General features: G+C 47.3%; 1 protein-coding gene across 2 annotated transcripts in view; it reads right to left on the reverse strand.

Annotated features, from left to right (window-relative positions):
- Nucleotides 1-7,635: 7,635 nt before the first annotated feature.
- The window catches only part of ZDHHC14 (zinc finger DHHC-type palmitoyltransferase 14), a 271,452-nt gene continuing 253,516 nt past the window's right edge, over nucleotides 7,636-25,571 (reverse strand). The window contains exons 8-9 of one of the 2 annotated variants that reach the window (XM_024122665.3): nucleotides 22,149-22,251; nucleotides 7,636-8,464 (exon numbers count right to left, since the gene is read on the reverse strand). In XM_024122665.3, the coding sequence (XP_023978433.1) occupies nucleotides 8,111-8,464; nucleotides 22,149-22,251 (457 nt within the window). In that variant the 3' untranslated portion in view covers nucleotides 7,636-8,110. Of the gene's footprint in view, nucleotides 8,510-22,148; nucleotides 22,252-25,571 lie in introns of both variants that reach the window. The other variant, XM_024122664.3, reaches the window with a different exon arrangement.

Below are 25,571 nucleotides of genomic sequence, written 5' to 3' on the forward strand. Positions count from 1 at the left end.
ACAGATGAATGGATAAAGAAGATGTGGCACATATATACAATGGAATATTACTCAGCCACAAAAATGAATGAAATTGAGTTACTTGTAATGAGGTGGATGAACCTAGAGTCTGTCATACAGAGTGAAGTAAGTCAGAAAGAGAAAAACAAACACTGTATGCTAATGCATATATATGGAATCTAAAAACATGGTACTGATGAACCTAGTGGCAGGGCAGAAATAAAGACACAGACGTAGAGAATGGACTTGACAGAGGAGGGGAAGGGGAAGCTTGGATGAAGTGAGAGTAGCATTGAAACATATACACTACCAAATGTAAAATAGGGAGCTAGTGGGAAGCAGCCGCATAGCACAGGGAGATCAGCTCAGTGCTTTGTGACCACCTAGAGGGGTGGGATAGGGAGGGTGGGAGGGAGGTGCAAGAGGGAGGGGATATGGGGAGATATGTATACATATATAGCTGATTCACTTTGTTGTGCAGCAGAAACTAACACAACCTTGTATAGCAATTATACTCCAATAAAGATGAAAAAAAAATTAAAAACCCAAGATATTCATGTGAGATCTTCACTGCTCATCACCATTGCATGTGTGTCAGTGACGTCTCAGGTCTGTGAATTGAGAAAAATTATCAACACTTGATTCTCTCCAAGTGTGCACCTGAGTCTTACTAAGAAAGGTGTTTTATACTTGGGATGACTTGAGGGCCTCATCCTTGATTTGTGGGTAACCTAGTCCCCTCAAATGCATTTTCTTCCTTTCTCACCACTGCAAATCATCTCAGAATGGAGTCTATTGTCAAATCGTTTCTGAAGTCTTTCTTGTGGATTATCAGTATACTCAACGGCTTTTCTATAAAACACTGAGAACTGACACGTGCCTAGCAATGGCTTGGGAAGATTAATTTGCCTGGGTCTTATGGGATGGACAAGCACAGGAAAAGATTTAAGAGTAGGAGACCTCTTGGCAGCCATCATAACATTCTGGGGGTAGTCAGTGAAGGTAGAATGCAGTGGGAAAGAAAATAGATTTGATGGATATCGTAAAGGAAGAGCTGACAGGACTTGATACCTGATTGGATATGGAGAGTAAGGAAGAGTCAAAGGCCACTCCAGCGTTTTCAGCCTTGGACCCTGCTAGGAAAGCAGCAACTAAAATAAGGACTGGTGGGCTTCCCTGGTGGCGCAGTGGTTGAGAGTCCGCCTGCCGATGCAGGGGACACGGGTTCGTGCCCCGGTCCAGGAAGATCCCACGTGCCGCGGAGCGGCTGGGCCCGTGAGCCGTGGCCGCCGAGCCTGCGCGTCCGGAGCCTGCGCTCCGCAACGGGAGAGGCCACAACGGTGAGAGGCCCGCGTACCGCAAAACAACAACAACAACAAAAAAGGACTGGTTTGGGGCAAAGACATTGAATTCACTTTTAGGCATTCTGGGTTTGGGGTGATGATGAGACATTGAGTGGACACTGAGGCAACAATAGCATGGCGACCCCAGAAGCAGCTCATTTACAGATCTGAAAACCAGGCTCAGAGGCTCCACCCCTTGCCCAAGGTTACAGAGCTAGTCGTAGGCAAACTGGAGCCAGAATCACGTCTGAAACTCTCTCTCCTACCAGGCAGCTGGTTCAGATGTGGGGCCGGTGCTCCGGGGGAGGCGAGATGGAGATGGGGAGTCCGGAATCCACAGCAGAGGCAAGATTAGGAGACGTGGCGGCGGGGAAGTCCCTGCAGGGGAATGACGGGAGAAGAGCAAAGGGCAGAGGGCGAGGGCCAAGCCTGCCACGTGTCCTCGTTTAGGGGTTATGAGAAGAAAGCAGAGAGCAAGGAGATGCCAACTGGAATAAAGACAATCCTGTCACGGAGCCAAAGGGCGGGAGCCCCGTGGAGAAGCACAGAGAGCTTGCGTGAGGAGGAGCCTTGAGATCCTTCCACCGTGTGCTTGTCTTCCCCACGCGGTTCACCCCACTTGACGCCGCGCCGAGGTTCAGGGGCCTCGGAGACGTTAGAGAAGGCAGACCGAGGCCACTGGATTTGTCCACTGGAGACCCTGGAGGGCACATCTCAGAAGTGTGCCATGCAGGGAAGCTGTGGATGAGGGTCAAGGAAGAGTTTCTTGTGTGTTGTTTGGGTTTTGTTTGTTTGTTTTTAAATAAGAGATGATTTGGTGGCGTAGAAAAAGCAACTAATAGAAAGAAATTGAAGATGCAAGAGAGAAGGGGCTGGATGCTAGAGGTCATGGAAGAGAGGGGTCAAGGCTACTTTAGCAAGTAGGAACTCTCTCTAAAGGGAGAGCAAAGTGGATGAAGACAGAGCTCTTTTCGGTGGAGAAGAGAAGGGTTGAGAGAGCTCAAGCTGGAGGGGGAAGCAAGGTTATCTATTGTGATTATGTAGCAAATACTCATTTCCTCTTCTTCCTTACTAACAGAACCCCAATATTTTTGGGGGCAGCAATGTGCCCATCTGAAAAACCACGTTTCCCAGCCTCTTTTGCAGCGGGGGGTGATCATGTGACTCAACTTTGGCCATGGGGGAAATCAGAGTGGGTTTCTTGTAAAGTTCATTAAAGGGAGCCATCTAAAGTCTCATGTGCCCATTTTGTTCCTCTCCCTCTCTTCTTCTTTCCTTCCTGGAATATGGCTTTGATGGCTGGAGCTGCAGCAGAAATTCTGTGACTATGAAGTGACCTTCAGGCTGAAAGCCAGTGCTAAGAATGGCAAGACAGAAAGAGAAATAAGTCAGGACATTGATGATCTTGTGGAGCCATTACTCTGACCCTGCATTGCCTACCTCTGGACTTATTTTGCATGACAGGAAAGACATCTTTTTGTCTAAGCCACTGTTATTTGGGGGGTTTTGTTCCTAAGAGCCAAACACGAGTCATATATGATGAGTTTGAAGGTTGGTGTATGTGTGTGTGTTAGAAGGTGGAACATGGAACAAGTGGATTAGGGGGTTTGAAGTTTGCATCGTTCTAAAGTCATTAGTAAACATAAAAAGTTGAGAATCACAGCAGTAGGAAACCAATCTGGATATCCATGATCAGAAAACCCCATTACATGTATTATCCAGATGGGTGTCTACACAGTGCAAATTCATTAGTGCAAGTCAATCCTCCTCTCCCACACACCTTGTTGAATTACCCAGTGTTTATCCTATGAAGACTGAGGTTTACATTTGATGCCATTAGCAGTTTTTACTGAAGGAGGAAATACTTTCTTAATTCACTTCAGGTTTAAGATCAATTCTGCAAACACTGATTAAAACATGAAAGGCATTTAAATAGGCATAATTATCTCTGAAAACATGCAATGTTATGTGTTATGTTGTGTTCAACACTGTTCAGATTTAGGGCTTTGAATCCACTAGAGTTTAAAATGCTTTTTTTTTTTTCTTCCATGCCAAAATGTTTGACTACTGTGAAATACTAACCCAGAATGCCCTGGGCAAATGATTAGCAAGGCTTCAACTTTTTTTTTTTTTAAACTGCAGGCTAAAACCATCTCCATTTATACAGAACCCAGAAAACACATCTCTTTAGATATGCCATACAGCCTCTTGATTTAACAATCCATCTTAAAATATCAAGGGCAATTAGAGTTTTTCATTCATATCTTCATAAGCAATACCAAGTACCTTTTAAAAAGTCAACAATTGATGGAAGAAAAGTCTTTGCATTAGCACAAGATGTTCACTTTCCAATCCATTCTGTATGTAACTCCTGGGGTTTACGAGATTGAAAAAATAAAATAACTCCAGTTGAGGCCATTTATCTAATTTTGCGGCAGCTGCAAATTCGGTTGCTCCAGAAACAATCCAGTCTCCAACCTCCCAATTATTTTTAATCACTGGATTAATGTACTAGCCACTTGTATTTGAAAATCCATCTTGGCTGTATTATCAGGACCGTGTACAATGGGCAAGTAGACAGGATTTACCGATTTACGAAACTGTTAGTATCTTTGACATTTTTTTGCAAGAAAACAATGCTTCAGTTTATCTGATATTCCAATGATAACTTATTCTTATAAGACTGAGAGAGACACACATTTCAAGAGAACAAATGAGAGGCAGTTTTTTTTTTAACGAGGTAACATGGAAAACAACACACAATGCCATACACATGCCTCCGGGGCAGGTGTAGGGGGACCAGGAGGATTAAGAATTCGTTTGAAAGGCTCTCTCATTTGGACACGAACATGCAAGGCTCACAGAAACTTAATAAAAAATGTAAACATCGATTTGATTTAGGCTCAGCTTCAAAACACTTGTAAGGCATTAATTAGAAAACTATATTTAACATTTATTCCCTTTACTCTCTTCTCTTACCTGATCAAGAACTAAACAGGCTAACCAGTGTAGATAAATAAAAGGCAACTAACTTTAGTATATTCCTTATACTATTAGCTCAAACCCCTGATGCCTTTCAGCTAACTCCAAAACCATAAGGCAAGGCGGAGAAGCATGGAGTTGCTGGGGAAGAGTATGGTTTGTGGGCTGAGCTCTGGAAGGGAGCAGTTAAGTTACAGAGAAGTGTTTGTCGGGTGAGGATCTGCGAGGCTCTGAGACCCACAGAGGAGCCCGTCACCACCTCTGCACCCACCAAAGGGCTGCGCCAGGGACCCCAAACAGCTCGGGTTCCGGTATTTCCCTGCAGATACCACCACAAGCCCCAGCGCCAAGGACACCACTGCCAATTTTGGCAAACCCATTTCTCTTGCTGTTGAACCAGAAGACCCAGGCCCAGGGCATGAAGCGCTAAGTGCTTTCAAAGCCACAGAAAGGGCCTGACCCTTTCAGCGCTCAGTAGGAACACGGCTCATAATATGGGGTTTCCTTCTCGTTTTGAACCCTGGTCGACATCCTAAACACAACAGGGGAAGATCACAGTGCACTTAGAGGGGTCAGGCAGTGCTCCGAAAAGATCCTTCCTCTGTGCTATTCTGGACCAGAACAGGTATTGGGCATTTTGCTGGCACGGGGTGAAAATGTCCCAGCATTCTCACGGGCTGAAATAATTACATCTGAAAGCCGGAATGAGCATTTTTCGAGTGAGCACAGCACAAATGCTGGGCCAAGTCTCCCGAAGCACAGAGTGACATGTCATCACGCCCTTTCAGATGCAGGCTCTCGGCTGCCCTGATGCTCCATCCCACGGCCTTTCTAGGGACCAGGGCATTCAGGCTAAATTCAGCCTTCAAGTGCCTGGGAAGCCTGAAGTGCCCGAGCACTCCCAGGAGGTTGGAAGCAGGTGAATTTTTAAACAACGAAATGACTGTGTGTGTGAGTGTGTTTGATAATGGTCCAAGCTTTAATAGCATGGTAAAATGTCCTATTTTTTTTTTATAGCTAGCATGCAATCAATCCGTAACACACTGACAGGATTTAGAAAGATCAAGGTTTATTCAGCCACAACTAGGTGGAACCACTCAATGTTAAATATATTTATATATGAGCAGTTAATGGGAAATGCAGACCCATCACTGGGCAAGTCAGTCTCCTAAGATCAACACTCCATCCATTGGGAAAAAGGAAGCTCCTGGGAGCACGACTGTTCAACCTGTAGACTCTCCATTCTTTTTCAAGCCACAGAGGAAAGGGCTATGGGTATCTCTCTGGTTTGGGGTTTTAAGAGGTCTTAGCCAATTGGCCCATTCAAATTAATCTTCCTCTTGGACCCTGAAAAGCTTTGATTGGTGTCACCAATATCCCTAATCCCCCCTTTGATAAATGACATCAAGTGTGTACAGGGGATGGAGTTGAAGATGGGATGGAGTTGAAGATGGGATGGAGGATTGACAATAAATATTAAGAAAATATTCATTATGTAAAAACAAATGAGTGAGGAGCCTTGCTTCTTGGATTTTTTTCACAGTGAGGTGGGAAAAGGGCTGGTCATGGGAAATTGCACTCATTGAATTAGAGAGTGTTAGAGATGGAAAGGCCACTGTCTTTGTCCTCCAGGTGAAGAAGCCGGGAATGGATGTGGCCACATAGGTAGCAGTGAGAACTGAGCCACCTTTCTCTTCTCACCAGGCCCATTTCTCTCCTTGGGTCCCTGGGGAGAAGATGCAAGGAGGCAAAGAGCAGCGAGAATTTGGGAAGTTGTGGAAGGCACACTGTGCGGCCGTCACTTTTTGCTCCCAGGCACTGCCTGCAAGGAGAATCCCTACGTGTTGAGATGACCGTAAGCCTGCATGTGTGTGGGCGTGGAAGGAGCTCTGTCCCCTTTAGTATAAGTTCCAAGCGGGTACAAGTACTTAGGAGGTCCAGAAATCAAAAATGGCTGCACATAATTTACCTTTCCCATTTTCTATTCACATACACAGAATGAAACATAAGGATGATTCAAAGATACCATGATGCAAGACTTCCGCAGTTATTTCCAGCACAAATTATTTTTTTACCTACGAAGAATTGGCCTTATTCCAAATAAAACTTGAAATTGTGCTTTTCTATTTCTTTTGTATAAAATGGCAACTCTTTCCCACGAGTAGCAGCCTTTTTCCTTAAATGTAAATCATCCAGGGCTTCTGGTATCACCGATCAGTGTATCCTGCCTTTCATATGGCTGTGAGGAACAGAGCATGATTTTAAACATGAGTCGGTTTGGCTGTTGGGTTTATCATCTGGAAAGAGGGACAGAAGCCGGCTGAGTTCCGGCAGTTGCCTCCAAAGTGACTTACTCCCTAAGTACAGAGCCAGTGAGTTCCCTTCTAGATGATACATGAACATGGATAAAGCGGTCATTTTCTTAATTCCATTCTGATTAGTGTCTAGGTAAGAATGTCAATCTACGTGATCTCTGCCTAAAATAAGCTGGTTTCTCCTCCTCTTTTTTGATACCTTTACCGGGACCTCAAGTTACCCTTGAGCTTTGGTAACACTCAAACACAACGCAGAGCAGAGCAGACGCTCCAGAGCCCAGCTTCTCCCTGAGCCCTCTCCCTACAACCCGCCGTAGATTCGCCGCCATGGGCCAATCTGTAAACAGGGAGTAAATTCCGCTAAGACCGTGTCGAAAAGAGATTAACTAAAGAAAAGAAAGAAAAAAAAACTGATGGAAAGCTGCTCTTTTACCTAAGAAATCATTCCATCGTTCCCCCACAATTCAAAGATTTGCTGTTTTGGGACCATTCCTCCCTAGGGTTACTTCCATAAAACTGAACTCTCCTCAGGCCATCTGGGTGATGGTGTTGTCATTTCAGCTGTTAAGGATAACTGTACACAGATCCAAAATAACAGAGGACGTCCTTTTATTGGCTGTCCACAGGAGTTTGGTCACACAAGGAGGTGAAGACTGTGGCAGGTGTGGTACGACACGACACCCCGGCTAACTACTAAACAGAAGGTTAACTGATGCTTGATGGGCTAAAACCCCGGCAGCCCTCCGCAGCCCAGGCGCCACCTACCCACGTAGAATTAAGCTGAAGAAGATGGCGAGGGATGGCATGGTCCATTAGTCTTGGCTTGTTGCACTGTCTTCCCATAAAACAGCACTTGAGAATTCACAAAATTAAAAAAAAAAAAGAAAAGAAGAAGAAAGAAAGCAGCAGTTCCCTTTCGATGCCACCACCACCGCGCACAGACTGCAGCGTGGCATGCACTCCACATCTGGTCATTGTTTCCCTTTAGGTTTTTCTTAAATTAACAAATGGAATGGCATGTCTGTTTCAAATATTAGTAGCATAACACTTAAGTGCAATTTCAGTCTGGCCACAAGTGACATAAACCTTCCGTGTATCTGTCCCACAACAGCAAGAGGAACCCCCAGGCAGCCTCCTCTCCGCGCAGACTCCGACTGGGGGCCCCCGGAGGCTCCTCCCTCCCCACGCCACCCTCCATATTCCAAACACCTGAAAACAGCTACGTCTCTGTTTCCACCGTTATCTGAATGGTCAGGGTGGGGCAGAAAATTCAAATGGAACCAAGCTGCCAGCCTTTGGGTCCTGCTCGCCTCTGCCATCCGAGGGGGATCCGATTTCTCTCCCAGGGCTCTTCCTGCCTCAGGACCTGGAGTCGTCGCGGCCACCCCAGCACTGGGTCGCGGGAAGTCGCGGTGGGGCCGCCCGTCCGTCGCTCCTGCTGTCTGCAGCCCCCGGGCCGGGGCCCCGCGGTCACACGGAGCTGAGCTTCACCAGGCCGCGCACCGAATCCTCGTGCAGAGAGTCCTGGCTGGCGAGGCCCAGGACGTGCATGGTGCGGCTGTGCGCCAGCGGGCTGCCCGCCAGCATCCCGGGCGGTGAGGGCGCTTCCTCCGGCGTCAGGAACTGGTGGCCCACGTGCTCCTCTTTCAGGGGCAGTATGTCTGTGAGCGCGGCCTCGGCGGCGAGGTTGGGCATGGAGGAGGGCGGCGTGGGCTGCCCCAGCGTCAGGCTGGCGCACGGCGTGCCCAGGCCCGGCTTCCCGGGCAGGCGCAGCTCGTCGCTGGCGAGGCTGGGCTCGCTCTGCAGCAGGGGCGTGGCCGCGGCCTGCAAAACGAATTTGGTGCTCTGAATGCACTGGTCTTGGTCGCACTGGAGAGCGGGAGGGAGCCAGCAAAGAGGAGGCGAGAGGCGTTGGCAAGGGGTGGGGAGGGAAGGGGGCACGGGGGCAGGGAGGGGCGGGATACAAGAGAGAGAGAAACCCGTTAGTGACACCTGGGTCAGGGAGGGCAGAGAGTGTGCACAGTAGCCCAGTTCCATTTGGAGACACCTGGCTCCTGAATAGCTGCTCAAATTAACAGTCACCCACAGGTGCCCTGGGAGTACCACGCAGCCGCAGGCTTGACGCTCCGGCCCCTGTTCGCAGACAGGACCTAATTTAAAAACACTCCTCCGGACAGAGGCACGGGCCTTGCCACCTGCAGTGGCCTGAGGCCAGTGCTACTTCTATGCTGAAAACCACTTTTACCACATTGTTTTAAAAACACAGGAGCCTGTCCACCCATTTCCCAGCAGCATTATTCACAATAGCCAAAAGGTGGAAGCAAGCGTCCATCGACAGATGGACGGATGAACAAGATGTGGTCTGTACAGACATGGAGTATTATTCAGCTGTAAAAAGGAAGGATATTCTGACACATGCTGTGGCATGGATGAACCTCGAAGACATCATGCTCAGTGAAATAAGCCAGATACAAAGGAAAAATACTATATGATTCCACTTATATGCGTTACCTAGAGGAGTCAAACTCAAAGACAGAAAGTAGAATGGTGGCTGCCAGGGTCGGGGGTGGGTTGGGGAGTTACCCTTTAATGTATGGAGTTTCACTTTGCAAGACGAAAAGAGTTCTGGAGATGAATAGTAGTGAGGGTTGGATAATAATGTGAATGTGCTTAACGCCATTGAACTGTACACTTAAAAATGGTTAAAATGGTACATTTTATATGTATTGTGCCACACACACACACACAAAGAAAAATACACGGTCAACAGAAGCCCCTGAGGGCCTGATCAGACTATTCATAAAAGCCTTAGAATTCCTCGCTGCTAAGTTTTCAGCAGCTTCAAGAACCATTAATTGAGCTGTGGTTTTTTAATCTGTGAAAGAGAATGCCAACATTTTACAAAATATTTCCTTTTCTTCGAAGTGTTCTTAAATCTTAATCTCGTGTCCTTTGTTTCACTTTACCCGCTGGGCGAAGGAAATAGTGGAAACACATTTGTAGCTGGGGGAATCTGGGTCTCTGATACCTTTGAAACCCTCCCCTTGAGCTGCGGGCAAGTTTCAGAATTGCTAGAAGAGACTTCTTGGGACTCGGAGATCTTGAACTTGAGTCTGTGCGGTGACTTGTTAGCGAGTTTCAGGAGCAGGTGTGGCTCTTAGGGGAGCTTATCCTGACTACGTCTGAGCAATAAGCGAGGCGCTCCACCGTTTCTGAAGAAGTTCTTAGAACAAACACGTTTCCCTTCTTTACAGATGCATCTCCTACGGGTGGGTGCCTTGCTCAAGACCTTACAGACAAAAGTGGGGGATGGATCTGGGATTTGGGACTGGGATTGTCTGACTGCAAACCCCTTTTCGCCCCCGCACATTTGACAGCTAGTAGGTGCTTAATAAATGTGACTTGTCTATTATTCCCACTCTCTTTTTTCTGAACTCTAGAGTTACCATTGAACCACATACTCGTAGCTTTGTGACGGAGGGACTTTGCCATCTTCCTGCCCAGATGCACACCTAGAACTTCCATCACTTACCCACCTCCAGGCACAGAAGCAGACCAAACCATGCAACGCAGCCTTCAGGGGAAAAGAGAGTTTTCCCGAAGTCACACTTCTTTTACTTCTTTTGCTTCAGTGTGTGTGTCCTTCCTAGCTACCTGGGTTTCTTTCTAAAATCATGAGCGGTGGGCCATCCCCCAGCCGGCCCCCAATCCTCCATCAGGAGGTGGAAGAGACACCGTCTCTAAGGAATTTGCAGGTTTTAGAAGTTCAAAGACCTTGGTTTCAGACAAGAGTAAAGCTCATGATGGAGCTTTAAAAAGGAAAAGCAAATCCTCGCTTTTCTATCATGGCTTCATTCCAGCCAAGGGAACTTCAAGACGCTGAGAAGCTAGGAGAAGGGTGGGGAAGGCCTGGGGAGTGGGTGGAGGGCTACTCGGATGAGACAAAAATGCCATTAAAAAGTGCTTGAAAGGGGCTGATTGTTAGGCATTGACAGTCATTTAGTGTCTGCATTGTCCCAATCGTCGCCCGAATCTTTTGCCACACCAGTACTAATCCAGTGGGCAACTGCGTAGCCTTCTCTGCCCTTGCGGGGAATTTGGGCTCGGGGCAGGGGCCCTTGCTGCTGGGGGGTGCTGAGCAGCACAGCTGTCGGAGCTGCAGCTCGGGTCCGCTCACGCGCTCCAATGCTGTCCGTTCCGTTCAGCACATCATCTCAGTCTTGACAGAGCAGAGGCGGAGAAGAGCAACCTTCCTGACTAAACAGTCATCTTCTGGAAAGTCTCCCAGGGCTTTGGATATACTGTGCTTTGCAAAGAACATTTTATGAAAATCACCATTTATTGCCCTGGCGTTGCCTCCATTTTCTGTAGCTCGGTGCAGCCTCTGAGGCGCCGCCCCCTGCCCGTGACCCCAGGGCTGAGACGCTGCCCCAGCCAGAGAGCTCCTGCTCTCAAGCCAGGGCCCTTCCTGGATGATGGAATCTTGTTCTCCACTTTTCCTCTGGAGCCCTCACTCATCCTAATACCTCGGTCCACACAACACGCCCAGCTCTGGGGAAAGATGAAATTGCAAACTAGATTCGCTGGTCTCTGTTGACCAGAAGAAAGCCTTTTTTTTCTTAAATTGAAAACTGATTGGCAAATTCTATTTTAGGGATCAGCCCAAGTAATTCTGACTGGCTGGCTCTACCAGACTCACAGGAAAATATTGGGGCTGGCCAAAAAGGTCATTCGGGTTTTTCTGCAACATCTTATGGAAAACCCCGAATGACCTTCTTGGCCAGCTCAATATATTAGAGGTCAGAGCTGGAGGAGATTCCCAAGGTCGGGTGGCACAAGCATACGGGGGAGAGGCGGGCTCCCCACTCGCTTTCTCTCTTTCTCCCTCTGTCTCTCGGTCAAGTGTCCTTTCCCCTTGCCTGGTCACGCCTCTCCAGCCATGCCCTGCAGCAGAGCTCACGGGCACCCAGCAGAAAACCCTGGGACAAGAGGGCTGCCAACCGTGCTCTGTTAAGTTCCTTCGAGCTCATGTTCACCAGGAGGTTGATATGGAGTTTGAGGGGCCCTCTGAGATTGTGCACTAAAGCATCCCTGTGCTGACTTAAACGAGACACCTGTGAAACAGCACAGCATAAACTGGTTTTGCCTCCTTAAATAGGCTGTTGATTAATCGAAGAAGTTATTTACGGAGACAGCACTGCGCATGTGCAAGACGGGACCCCATAGCTTCAGGATGAACCCGGAACCAGGAATTTTTCACTTTATGGAACTCAAAGAAGTTTATGGAACTCAAAGTGTTGCCACTGGAGCCCTTTTGGAAGTGAGAAGTCTTTCAATAACCTGGCTTCCAGCAGCATGAGTAGCTTGGACTGACTCAAGACTAGCCAATCAGCTTCCGAGTTTGAAATTCCCCTATAACCCCTTAAAGGTCGCCTGAAACCTGGATGGAGGAGACAGATTTGAGTCCTGCCTTCTGTCTCCTTGAGAGTCAACCTTGCTATAAAGCTCTTTCTTTCTTCAACAGCCGGTGCCATAGTCTTGGCTTCTATGCACATTGGGCAGTGAGCCCTTGCTAGGTAGCACCTGGAGGTGGGTTTACTCTGAAGCTATGAGCTTAAGTTCAGGGCCTTTTGTTTGCTTGCTTTCTAAGGCCTTGCTTGTTGTTTTGTCTTGCATATTATTTTTTTTTCTTTTCTTTTTTTCTTTTATATAAATTTATTTATTTATTTTTGGCTGTGTTGGGTCTTCGTTGCTGAGCGCAGGCTTTCTCTAGTTGCGGCGAGCGGGGGCTACTCTTCATTGCGGCTTCTCATTGCGGTGGCTTCTCTTGTTGCGGAGCACGGGCTCTAGGTGCGTGGGCTTCAGTAGTTGTGGCACACGGGCTCAGTAGTTGTGGCTCGCGGGCTCTAGAGCGCAGGCTCAGTCGTTGTGGCGCACGGGCTTAGTTGCTCCGCGGCATGTGGGTTCTTCCCGGACCAGGGCTCAAACCCGTGTCCCCTGCATTGGCAGGCGGATTCTTAACCACTGCTCCACCAGGGAAGTCCCTCTTTTTTCTGAAAAAGGGCTCCAAATTGCATGACTCAGGCCCTCCAAACCTGGGTCCCCTCCTGCACACACCTATTGGTGCCTTCCTGTGGCCACACCCACAACACGTTAAAGCTGTAGCAAATCCGTCCTCAGCCTCATGGCCAGGACCCTGTTGAAAATGCGTTCCAGTTTCCCAGGAGTAAAACTTAAGGACTTAAATATGTGAAAGAAAACATTTAGCCTAAGCCATTTAATTTTTTTAAAAATCGAAATGTCACAAATCTTTTCAAAATGACTATTTTGAACAGTGACTTGTATTATCTGACTTTAAGCACCTGTTCTCCAGGGATTTGTTTAAATATTTTGAAAGATGACTGTCTGAGTATAGTTGTGGATATTTCCATTGTTATAGGGACTGCTTTCATATTAATAATGAACCTGCTCTGTCCCCTCCTCCAGTTTACCTTGTGGCGAGATTGTATCAGTGAGCATATTGCTGGGACCACCAGGGACCTAAGTGTCTAAATTCTGCTGTAACGCATAGCTTCGAGAAGAGTTTGCCACATTTAAACTGACTTCTATTTAGAAGACCATCCCCATTTGGGGTGCCCAGGGACCAGGCTTTCTTCCACAGGATACTGTGTTATAATTTTCCTATTGGTTCATAACAGGACACTAAAATGGGTTCCAATCAAGGAAAGGGCAATTAATTCCACTCTACCCAGTGGAATTTATAATTCTCATGATATTAACTTTGCACATTTCGGACATCTTCTTAGAAGAAACTCAATGACTAGGGGATATCTGATTAAAAAAAAAAAAAGTCCAGCCTCGTCCTCGTTTTGCACACTGCCAAAATTCCAAGGAGGATGGGCTGATAAACCATCATGGTTGCAATTCCCATATGAGAACTTCAAGGGACAAAATAGCCAATATTTTCAGGGTTACTGTGAAGATGACCCATGAAAAAATGTCCTTACACCTCTACCTTTTTCCCTTTGCTTCGAATCCTTATTTGCCCATTTCTTCTTGATTTTTCTACTTAATTTTTTCTCTCTGGCCTCACTAATTCTCTTCTCCTCTTTCCCTCTCCATCTTTTCCTTCATTGATTTCCTTCCCTCTTATCCTTTTCCCCTCTTCTCTCTTTCTTCTTCTCCTCCTTTTCTTCCCCCCCTCTCTTTTCTCTTTGACCTTTTTACGCCACCAACCCGCTTTCCTGGCTGTTCATTCGAGGACTCATATCTTGAACCAGTAGAGGGAGACATCACTGCTCACTTTTTTTCTCTCACAACTTGGAACAGGGCTTATATTCCAGCACTAACCACCAAGAAGCCATGAGGTATATTTCAATGTATCTAACCAGTTATATAATCTTAAAGAGAAACAACCAAGCAGCCGGCGATTGGACAGTGACAATCCATCACTATGAAGAGGAAATTGGGAAACTCACTGTTTTCATTCCAAAACAACACTTTAAAGGTTCATATTTATCAAATATTAGATTGAACCATATGAAATTGCCATTTTTTAGGCCAAAAGTTATCCAAGTGCTGACTACTAATAGAATAGAAACCTGACTGCTTTTAAGAATGTCTATGGACAGACCCTTCTGTTGGCAGCATAAAACTAATACTGTCTGGAGTGCTGGAGCATTTGCTGTGGTTGCAGTAAGTCACTGACAGCTGGCTGATTTACTGCCCAGATGAAGCGCTGGCATTTAACTTGCAAAGAAGTTTATGGTTTCAGATGTTTGGATGTCACACACATTATCACTTAATGTTACAGTTTAAAAATACCACAGAGATAAGTTATTTTTGTTTCTGCAGGTTTTCAAATAAAATTGCTCATGTTGGAATACATTTTATTTTACTCTAGCTGACTTCTTGTTTGAAATAATCCTAGCATAACAGATTAAATGCTGCCAAAACCAAAGCTAGGAGTTTTCTGGAGGGTCTTATATACAAATTAAGAATAAATAAAATTATTTACTTCTTTTGCTCCAATTCTGTCAAAAGTATTAGCATTGGGCATCAGTTATTTCTGCTTGGCTGTGAAGCTGTGTTCTGGGGTCTTATGAATGCTCATTTACTTTAATAAAAACACTATAAATTTCTAAAATCCACCTAAAATATAGGTTAGGAGGAGTGCTTCCTTTTTATTCTTTTTAAAAACATTATCATTTAAGTTTGCTCAAGTTATTTTTTCTATTATATTTGATTTTTCAGACTATGCATGGAGAGTCCTTCTGTGAAACTAGTTTAATAAATCATGCAACTGCTAGGTTTAATCTTGTTTTGATATTGGATTAAGAGGATTTAAAATGAGGTTAAGTAACTATAGCAAATGATTAAAAAAAAATCCAACAATTATGTACTATGTTAGGGTTGGTTAGGGTTAGGGTTAGACTATCTTTGTGTTTAGCACGTGACCCCAAAGGATCACAAGTGCCAGCTTTAAACAAACTATGATCCTGATGTCATACAGAACTTAAATTATTTGACAATCAAATGAGATATGCACACTAAAAAGTGGACCATACCTGAATGTCATGACTGTGCATAGACACACTGTCATGGAAAGACCTTCAGTATAAGGTAATAATAAAAGCCAATAATGAGGAAAATAGGAATAACTAAAACATGATCTTCATTTGGCACTGGGGTTATGTGCACAAAATTCCAGTGTGGATCCTCAGAATTTCATGGGTGTTCAGATGACAAGGGCTATACTGGGGTCACATGCACTATTTACATACTTTAGGTGTCACTTCATTACTTCTCTAAAGTTTTCTTTCTTGGGAGTATGTAGTAGAGGGAAGATCACTTAGGTACTAAATAACCATCCCCATCCCCCAATTATGTGAGATGGTAAGTTAACAGTGAATTTTCCCATTTTTCAGATAATAAGACCTCTGTGGGTATTTTGATGCCAGCTATCTATCAATATTTACATAATTTTTCTGTCCTGCAATTATCAGTATGTTTATCTAAGGCTAAAGCCTTTACCTTTATTTCTAAAATAGTGCAATTTCCCTAGGAGCACTTTTCTTATCATTCAGGAAATGCCTTTCTGATCTAGACTTTAATAATAAAATAATAGGCAAAAATTTGGCCCAAGATACCTAGAATCTCTTTCCCTCCAGCCTTTCCTTTCTCTGCAAATGAACATGCCAAGTCTGGTGCTAAATATAAAGTCTCCAAATGCTCCTCCTTTGAGGTGAGCACGAGAAACACTTCTAGGTCAGAGGAATCATGTTCCGTGGCCAAATCAGTATTTACTGCTAGTAGAGTGGGTAGCAAAAATGGGGGAATATGGCAATGTTGGCTGCAAAATGTCCTTTAATCACAGAGATAAGGCTTCTATTCCCAGGAATGGTGAATAACCTATACTGGACTAGTATTGCCTCGCGTACAAGGAAGTATATAAAACTGGCCAAAATATGTGAAGCAAACAGTTTCCAATAGTGCACAACAGACAATGCAAGGTTGCAATCCCCGAGAGGAGGGAAACTCACAGGTGAGCCCCACAGTCAACCAGCCCTTTCCTTGGGAAGAATTTCCCAACCATGGTATAGGCTGAACAGAGCAGAGAAGTTCTTCTGAGTAGAGAAAGCAGAGATCAGAGGGTAAGGAAGCTTAAGTGGCTGGATCTGTATGGCAGGGCATTGCAGAAGAGGATGCTGTGCAGAGAAGGGGGCCAGAAATGCTAGTAGGGGTTTCCCACACAAGTCTGTAGCTGTGCTGTGTATGTGCAGGAAGAGTCCCTTCCCCCTTCACACCCACCCCCCGACCCCAGGCTTATGAGACAACAGCTGTAACAGGGCTGAGAGAGGCATAGAGATACTAGAAGTTGAGAAAAGTAGTGCTGGGGGACATTGATCTCATTAACACCCCCAATACCTTGTTAACATGCCTGGCATCCAGCTAGCACATTAGGAAGGCTATACCTTAGGAGTAAGAATCATGCCCTAAACTAAGACCCTAGACCGGCCCTAACAATGGCTAAATCAAACCCTGACAAGATCTTTGAGGGTGACAGAATTTGGAGGTTGAGCTCCTTCAAATTAGAGGGGCCTGAGAAACATCTTGGACTTTCCATAAATCTGTACTAACAAAATATAATACAAGCCTACACAAGTTCAAGATGATTAGCCACTAATTGAACTGCCTGTTTAAACAAGGATCAACACTTCAGAAGATAACAAAATCTAGTCTCTACAAATATATTATCCAAAATATATTCAATAAAATATCAATATACATACAAATAAATAGAAAAATGTAATCTAGAGTTAAGAAAAAAAGTGGTGAAAAGACACCAAACCCAAGACAGCCCAAATATGCTTAGCAGATAAAGACTTTAAGCAATATAATAATGTTCAAATATTATAGAAAGATATGGCTTCAATGAGTAAATAGATAGGGAATCTCAGGAGAGAAATGAAACTCAGCAGAGAAATTAAATGAACCAAATGAAAATTCTAGAACTAAAAAGTATAACAACCAAAGTGAAAAATTCTCTGGATTCATTTAACAGTAGATTGGAGAGGGCAGAAGAAAGAATCAGTGAACATGAAGACAGATCAGAAGAAATTATCCAATTTCTGGACCTAGAGTCTGTTATACAGAGTGAAGTAAGTCAGAAGAGGAAAACAAATACTATATCCTAACACATATATATGGAATCTAAAAAAAAAAAAAAGGTTCTGATGAACCTAGGGGCAGGAAGGAATAAAGACACAGACGTAGAGAATGGACTTGAGGACATGGGGAGGGGGAAGGGTAAGCTGGGACGAAGTGAGAGAGTAACACTGACATATATACACTACCAAATGTAAAATAGAGAGCTAGTGGGAAGCAGCCGCATAGCACAGGGAGATCAGCTCGGTGCTTTGTGACCACCTAGGGGCTGGGACAGGGAGGGTGGGAGGGAGACGCAAGAGGGAGGAGATATGGGGATATACGTAAGCATACAGTTGATTTACTTTGTTATACAGCAGAAACTAACACAACATTGTAAAGCAATTATACTCCAATAAAAATGTTAAAAAAAAAAAGAAATTATCCAATTTGAAGAGCTGAGAAAGAAAGTTTGAAGAAAAATGCACAGAGTCTCAGGAACTTATCCTCTGGGGCAATATCAAATGCTTTAACATATGAGTAATTGGAGCCCCAGGAGGAGAGAAAATGAGATGAGGCCCCCCCCCCAAAAAATTGAAGACATAATAGCCAAAATGTCCCAATTTGATGAAAAATGATAACTTTCAGATCCAAGAAACTGAGTGAACTCCGAGAAGTTTAATAGTGGAGATCACCCTCGGACTAGGTCAATAATTTACTTGGGTACTGATGTTTCCACGTGGACAAACCTTTAACACAGACTAAAGTGCTGCAAAATGGTTTGGGCTTAGGGGAAGCACGTGAAGAGAAAAAAAGAAGAGTTAATGTGTCATTGGTTAACACTGTCATTTGTAACAGAGCAGAAACTGAAGTTTCATAGATATTTGCTTGGTCCAGTTGTAGGTTAGATTATGGAGTGGTTACATTCAGTTCCACAGCTGGTCTTGTGACTGACCACAGCAGATTAATCATCATTCTGCATGGAAGCCCTGGGTGATGTGATTTCCCAGCCCTGGGAGGAGGCTTCATGCCACTCTGCTCCGCAAGACCTTCCCACCTGGGAAACTTTTGGTATATGGTTAAGAAGAGCACTTTCCTTAGAGTCAGACTGCTAAGGATGAAATCGCAGCTCAGCCACTGGTTAGCTATGTCACAAACTTAGCATCCCTGAATCTCATTCTCCTCAAAGGGGCAATTAGAATACCCACGTCAGGTGGTTCTGTGAGGATGAAATGAGATGATAATGTATGCAAAGCACTTAGCCCAGTGCCTGGCACATAGTCAACTTCTCTCTCTTTCTCTCTCTCCCTCTCTCATTTAACCAACACTTACCGAGACCAACTACCATAGGAACTAGCCTAGACAATGGGGATATAGTGCTGAACAAACAGCATAAAACATTCAGTTATTATTATTGCCTGAAATGTTTTTAATAGAGGGTAAAAACTTCCATTCACAATTAAAATTCATATATCCTGAAATTCGGCTTAAATTCCCTTTAACGTATAGATGATTGATAACAGATCTTTTGCACAGGGCAGATTTTGATAGGAGAGACAGGGTGGGGGGTAACGGGCTGTGGCGATCGAAACCATATGGGAGGGAGTCACCCTACACGCAGTCAATATTTACGGCCACAGCGCAGCAAAGTGTAGGGTTGACAGCAGGGACTGTTGGGGTCAAAGTGTGAAGTTGGAATTGGCCAAATTTACTGAAGTTCTCTGTGCCTGTTTTATTAATCTGTAAAATGGGGACAAAATTAGTCGCATCCTCACAGGGTCAGCGTGAGTTATCCACGTAACAGCCTTGGAAGGGCATGTGGTATGCTACGTGCTGGTAAGCTGTGGGATCTGGTAAACACTACGCAGTGGGAGCACGAATGAACTGGAGAGAGGGGCTGGGGCGGAGACACGTCCGGCTTCACGGTCTGCTCAGTGCCAGCCCTGCCCGTGCGGGACCGTCTCCTCCCCCTGTGCTCCTGTTAATACGGTACTTATACCACCGAAGCCATAAAGAACCACGGAAACAATAAAAAGGCTCATGCTCTAGGTGCCTGAATGGCCATAAATGCACAGCAGAATGGACCATTATCTGGCACAGTGATGTTGCCCTGCTGACAAGGCTGGTGGCCTGGATGACAGGCTCTGAGTTGGAAGGAACCCTGAGGGTCAATGTCCAGCCCTCCCGCCAGTGCTGACTCCTCTGTCGCCACGTTGCTGGGGGTGCCACCTCCCTCAGCCCGAACACCTCTGCAGCAGGGGCTCCCGTCTGCCGTGAGCTCTGGGTGTTGGGCGTTTCCCTCTTGGATTGAGCACGATCTGCCTCCCGGGCCCACCTTCCGGTCCCAGCTCCGGCCTGTGGGACCATGAAGGACATATCTCATCTTACTTCCCCAAAGAGCTTTCAGCTCTTGCCTCTCCTGAACATGTTCTGACGTACGGCGGGCACTCCCAGCAGTGGGTAGGCGCCTTGGGACCAAAAAGAGCTCCCCCAGCCTTAAGCCCAGTGGAAACCTGGGTTTCCCCTAACACAGGCAGCATGGCAAGACAGGAAGCGCAGGGGGCCCCAGGCAGTTAACTTTCTAATTTATCTGTCTACAAGCAACTCACTACTTTATAATAGGTAATGATTTCTCTGTAATCACATGTGTGCTGGGGAATTCTTATGAAGTGAGAAAAACCCAGCCTACAAATCATTTCTAAGATGTAATGAAATTTTAATGAAAGCTAAATTGAACAGTTAATGAAGTTGACATATTCATGGGTCTCATAGACATTAAACATTTATTAATTTTGATTTTGCTGCTTTCTTTTCATGTTTCAGAGCTTGTAATTTTTTTTCAGGTCTTAAAATTTTTCATAGTCCCCAGAAAAGCACACAGGTGCTTTGCCTGTGGTGTCTAGTGGGTACAATGGCCATGTCCTGTCTCTTGGCCCATGGGTTAATTTGATTCTACCAAGGCCATCACTTCATGAATCCATGTTGCCATGTCACTGCACCAAAGGGAACTCCTTCCCTCTAGTTCCTAGTTCCACATTCAAGGTGGAGCCTTTTGCAGATGTGACAAAATTGGAGGAAGAAAGGAATGAGGAAAGGAAGACAGGAACAAGCTAATATTTGTTCAGAACTTCCCCTGAGCAAAGCCCCTGTGAGGGGAACTTTCAAATATATTCAGTTGAAGGTTTAAGCAGCACCTACTATGTGCCAGGCCCTTTGTTATAAAGTGGTGATGGGAGGGAGGTGAACATCATTATCCCCTTCTTATTTTACAGTTTAGGAACTTAAGCTTCTCAGGATTAAGTGACTTGCCAAGGTCACCCAGCCCCGAGTCAGTCACTGCAAGCCCAGGCTCTCTGATCCCACATCCCACGCTCTCTGCCTTTCCCTGCTGTGTGCAGTTGTACTTAAATCTGTCCATTTGCAAAGCTTTTCCTTCCATTGTCTTCCATAATTATCCTGTTCTATTATCCTCACTAGTAGTATCCAATTATATAAAGAAACTTGACCTGATGGGGGCAGAATTGGCGGGCATGGGTGGAGAGAAAGTTAGCAAAAGATAACAAATGCTGATTTCAAAAAATAATCTTCCAGCATGTGAGATGAAATCAGATTAATATCTCAGATGACAAACAGGAGCACGTCTTATAGTTTTTTTTAGATGCTAGATTGACTGGTACTTCTAGGATAACGAATAAAATGGATTCACATCTCCAGTATTTCAAAGTGAATTGCTACCAACCATGTCATTCCTTCCTAAGTATGGCGAAGCAAACCTTCCCCGAGCTTTCTATATAGCAACGTGCAGGGCGCCTCCCCCTATCCCCAGGCATCCAAGGGTACCCCATTTCTACGTACTGAAATCAGCTTCCCCCTAACTGGCACCTCCTTTTCTATTTCCTGTTGGTGATTTGTATGGTCATCTTGGCACCAAGCTGAAAGGCAGGAGGCACCCCTGGCTCCCTGCTCCCAGATTTCCACATCAGCTCCATCTCCAAGTCCTGGACTGTCAAAGCCGCTTTTCTGAACCCACTCTGCTGTCCTGGCCTGTTTGCCATGGACTCTGTTGTGGGTGATTCAGGTCTATAGAGAGCAAACAGTGGGCCACAAGGCTGGGTCCCTTTCAGAAACACTTCTTTAGGGGAATTTGTTCCTGATAAAGAGAGGCCATTGCCTTACAGACCACTGAAGAATTTTAAGGCACTGAATGGTCAGGGCCAGCCAGACTGTGAGCTCAGGTGCCCGTGGGAAGACTCCGTCCCTGCCCCGTCTCCCAGGTGCGGAGTGAAAACAAAGCGTCCGTCCCACACCTCCACAGAAGCGTGACCCAGGGACCTCTTTGGAGAGGCACCAGTCAGGTTTTGCTGTCAATGAATAAACAGCTTGTCTGCTTATTTGCACTAAGGTGTGCATGGCTGATCTAAGGTTTTGGCTGAAAGTGGGGAGACCTGGCAGCTGAGTCCACTGCACATTTAAAGAGGGGCTAAGGGAGTGGGTGCAGACTGAGGCAAAGGGACAGCATGGGACTCGGGACTCTCCAGACAGCCAGCCCTGCTTGGGGCAGCTCTAGCTCACCCCAGACAGCAGCCCGGTTCTGTGCGAGGGCCTTTCCAGAGCAAGCTGCCTCAAGCTGTTTCTGGAAGAGATGTTGTGTAGTTCCCTGACACAACCCCGAACAAACTGACCACTTGTTGGCAGGGGGGCATAAGGCTTCGGCGGATATCGCCTTAATTTGACACTTCCTTGCCCTCTCTGAGCCTGCCAGCCCGGGGGTGTCCCGGGAAGCTTTCTAGGCGACTGACTGTTACAGGTCAGTGAACACAGATGTGGGAGAGAAGCCCCCGTGGGGCGCTGCAGGTCCTACCGTATCGCTCTGTGACTGTGTGGCCCCGTACGCGGCCATCCCGTTGGAGGGCGCGGCTGGCCGTGGGGTGTCAGGCTGGATGTACCCTCTTCTGTCAATTAGGCTGCAAGAGAAAACAGAACAATGCAGGGGTCAGAGAGCGAATACAAAGCCCAAAACGCCGACAACACTCTCTTAATTTCCGTCTGGGGGTCCGTTTTCTGTGACGGGCCCCCAAGGCACTTCAGAATACACCTTTGCTCGCCTTCATGTGTGGTCAGGCTCCAGAGTCTACCACTTCTGCCCTTAGATACGCCTGGAGCATCTGTCCCCTCCCTGCCACCTGCTGCAGGCCCCGCGCTCCCGCCCCGTCCCGATCACATCACCCCTCCTGCCTGCACAGCCTCCATCACCTGCCTTCGGAGCCCAGACCCCCTTGCTCGGCCTCCAGCCCCGCTTGCTCGGCCTCCAGTCCCTGCTCTCGGCCCTGTATCCGCTTTCTTCCCTCATCTGGCTTCTCTTACCCCGCCTGTGATCCCCCTGATGGCACGTGCCACTGTTGGCCTGATGTCACAGTGATCTATATGAGTGTCTTCTCTGTCGAGCAGCCCGCAAGCTCCCGAGGCCAGGCTTCACCTCGTCTCCCCCATGGCACCTGTCCCGGAGCCTCTGGCCCCTCTGTCCCGCCCTCGGAGGACGTGGGCCCCGGATCACATCATGCTGGCTCCACCTGTTTCCATGTGCGCCTGTCATGGAGCGTAAGCACCACGAGGGCAAAAACGGGGTCTTTTTTTTTTTGAGGTACGCGGGCCTCTCACTGCCGTGGCCTCTCCCGTTGCGGAGCACAGGCTCCGGACGCGCAGGCCCAGCGGCCACGGCTCACGGGCCCAGCCGCTCCGCGGCACGTGGCATCTTCCCGGACCGGGGCACGAACCCGCGTCCCCTGCATCGGCAGGCGGACTCTCAACCACTGCGCCCCCAGGGAAGCGCCGGGTCTTCTTAATCATCATTATCTCCACAGCTGCCACCCAGCGGGTGCTGAGCAAATGCTTCTGACTGAGCGAGTAAAACGGGTCCTCAGTCTCCCACCGACAAGTTTCCTGAACAATGTTTCTGTGTTTACTCTATGGCACTGTTGCCCAGGTAGGAGGTGAGGGTGAAGCTTACTTTGCCATCAAAAGTGTTGCCTATTTTCCTCCCTGAGTGAAGACTCCGTGTTGACCTCAGGTCTAAGGACAGAACTGCAAGGGGCAACAGGAGGTTCGGCCACTAAGCCGGGCTCCCGCCCTGGCCTCCCGTGCGGTGGGGCTGGGCCTCTGAGGGACACGCCCCAAGTACACCCACGTGCCCACACGCTCCTCCTCTTGGGGGCGGGGCCGGGCGGCTGAAGGCTGTTCCACGTGTCAGCTTGGCTTTCAGAAGATACGGGTTATCATCACAGCTACCACCTCAGGTCTTCCGGTGACAGACTAACAGGCCATTAAAAAATACTTATGACAGGATCTGGAAGTGGGACTCTGCTTCAGTTTCAGTCAAATCCCCTGAGGTTTAGAAAAAACAAGAGGCTACAGGAACCTCCATCCTCCAAAGGGGAGGTGTTGGACCCCCATGCAGGACCGTCAAAGGGGTTCTCAGACCAAGTCTGCAGCCGCCTTCAAGGTGTCAAAGAGCGAAGGAAAGGGCAAAGAAGGATGTTTTGGGGAGAGGGGTCACCCGCTCCTGTCAATGATGAGATCCAGGGGCGGGGCCGGGCTCGGTCCCTGGGAGAGAGCCGGTGTGCAGCTGGCTCGGAGGGGCATGTCGGGGACACACTGTTTGCTCCCAAAGGTATGTTGAAATCCCAGCCCTGGTAGGGATGAAGGGGTGGAAAGTGTTAACTTTCACTGAACTTTGAAGTTCCGATTCACTGAAATGACACTATTTTGGAGGAAATTAAAGTGCCCCGAGTCCTTTTTTTTTTCCAACTGACAGGAGAAATTAAGGGACTTGCAGGGGATTTCATCCAGGAGCAGAAAAAGAACTAGGTCATCAAAAGAGTGGGGACAGCAGGGATTATAGAAAAAATTGTTCTCGGCCTGCTTCCCAGGCGTTCAGCCTGTTTAAAGTACCAGCCACGCACCCAAGACTGTGACACTCTGCCCCAAGTCTCCTTCCGGCCCTCAGAATGGCCCTCGAGCTCCTCCTAAGCTCATCTCATCTCTTGCCTTGCCCCCCGGGACCCACCTCACTCCCCCAGTTCCTCCTCTGACAAGCCAGGCTCTCCTCTCACCTCTGGGCCTTTGCACATGCTGTCCCGTCTCTCCTCCCACAATTCCTTTTCCCCAGTTTCTTCTGATCCTTTAGAATGGTTCACACCTTACACCCCCCTCCTCTGGGAAGCCCTGCCAGGTGTCCATGGAACCGGCATCCCGACCCCATCCCAGCCCCTCCCCCTGCGCAGACCTGCCCTGGACAGACCTGTATTGTTGACGTTCTCTCAGGCGTATCCCTGGCCCCCAGCACACAGCGTGTGCTCAGGGACAGTGGCCAAGTGAATTCTTACGACTGGCTGACCCACAGCGCCAGCCCGTAGGGCCTGACCCTGACCACACCTTGGGACTTTCTGTCTTTCCAATCTTCCATTCCTCCTGCCAGACTTGTTATGAGGACCCCCTCCCAAACCTGGCTGTTCCCACCCTGCTGCCCCCCCCCACCTCTGGGGACACTGCAGGGAATGGGACATGGGTCTTGGCCCCCGTGCTCCATGGCTCTCATGGGGAATCTTGAAGACACCCTCTCCCTCCCTCGTGAGTACATCGTTACACTAAGAATGCTTTAGAGGCATGCCAGGCACATGACGCTGGGCACACAGTGGTCCTTAGTCCCTGTCTGAGGCAGGGACACTGCTCCTTCTTCAGGCCTGTCTGGGATGCCCGTGGAAGGCCCTGGTGCTCTTTGAGCGCACAGGGGTTGGGTGAGGCAGGGCAGAGAGAGCAGAGGGCAAGGAAGGTGACAGGAGGGAACAGCGAAGACAGACACCGTCCCCCGCCCACTTCTGCCCGGGCCAGCTCTGGGGACCTGTGGGCAAGCGAGAGAGGGCAGCGCCCCATCTTCCTGCACAAACCCTCAAGTGGTCAGCCTCTTCCGAGGGGAGGGCCATCCCTGAGAAATGCTCCATCCAGGGAGACTTGGATTTTGGAAAGAACACAGCCTCAACTTAGCCAAACCAGCAAATTTAATCCAGTTGTGGAAGAAATAATTTCGCTATGACAAGATTTGATCTATAAACAACACAGAATGGCGCCAAATGCAAATCAAAGACTTGGGAACGGGAAAAGAGATTCGGGCAAAACGTGAGACTTCTACATTCCTTTCCTAGATTCAGGTGTCTATTTCAGAGACGGGGTAGGATGCTTGTTCAGGTCTCTTTTGCCTCTTCTACTCTGTGCTTCATGGCCTGTCCCC

The sequence above is a fragment of the Physeter macrocephalus genome, chromosome 10 (assembly GCF_002837175.3).
Source record: "Physeter macrocephalus isolate SW-GA chromosome 10, ASM283717v5, whole genome shotgun sequence".
Classification (NCBI taxonomy): Eukaryota; Metazoa; Chordata; class Mammalia; order Artiodactyla; family Physeteridae; genus Physeter; species Physeter macrocephalus.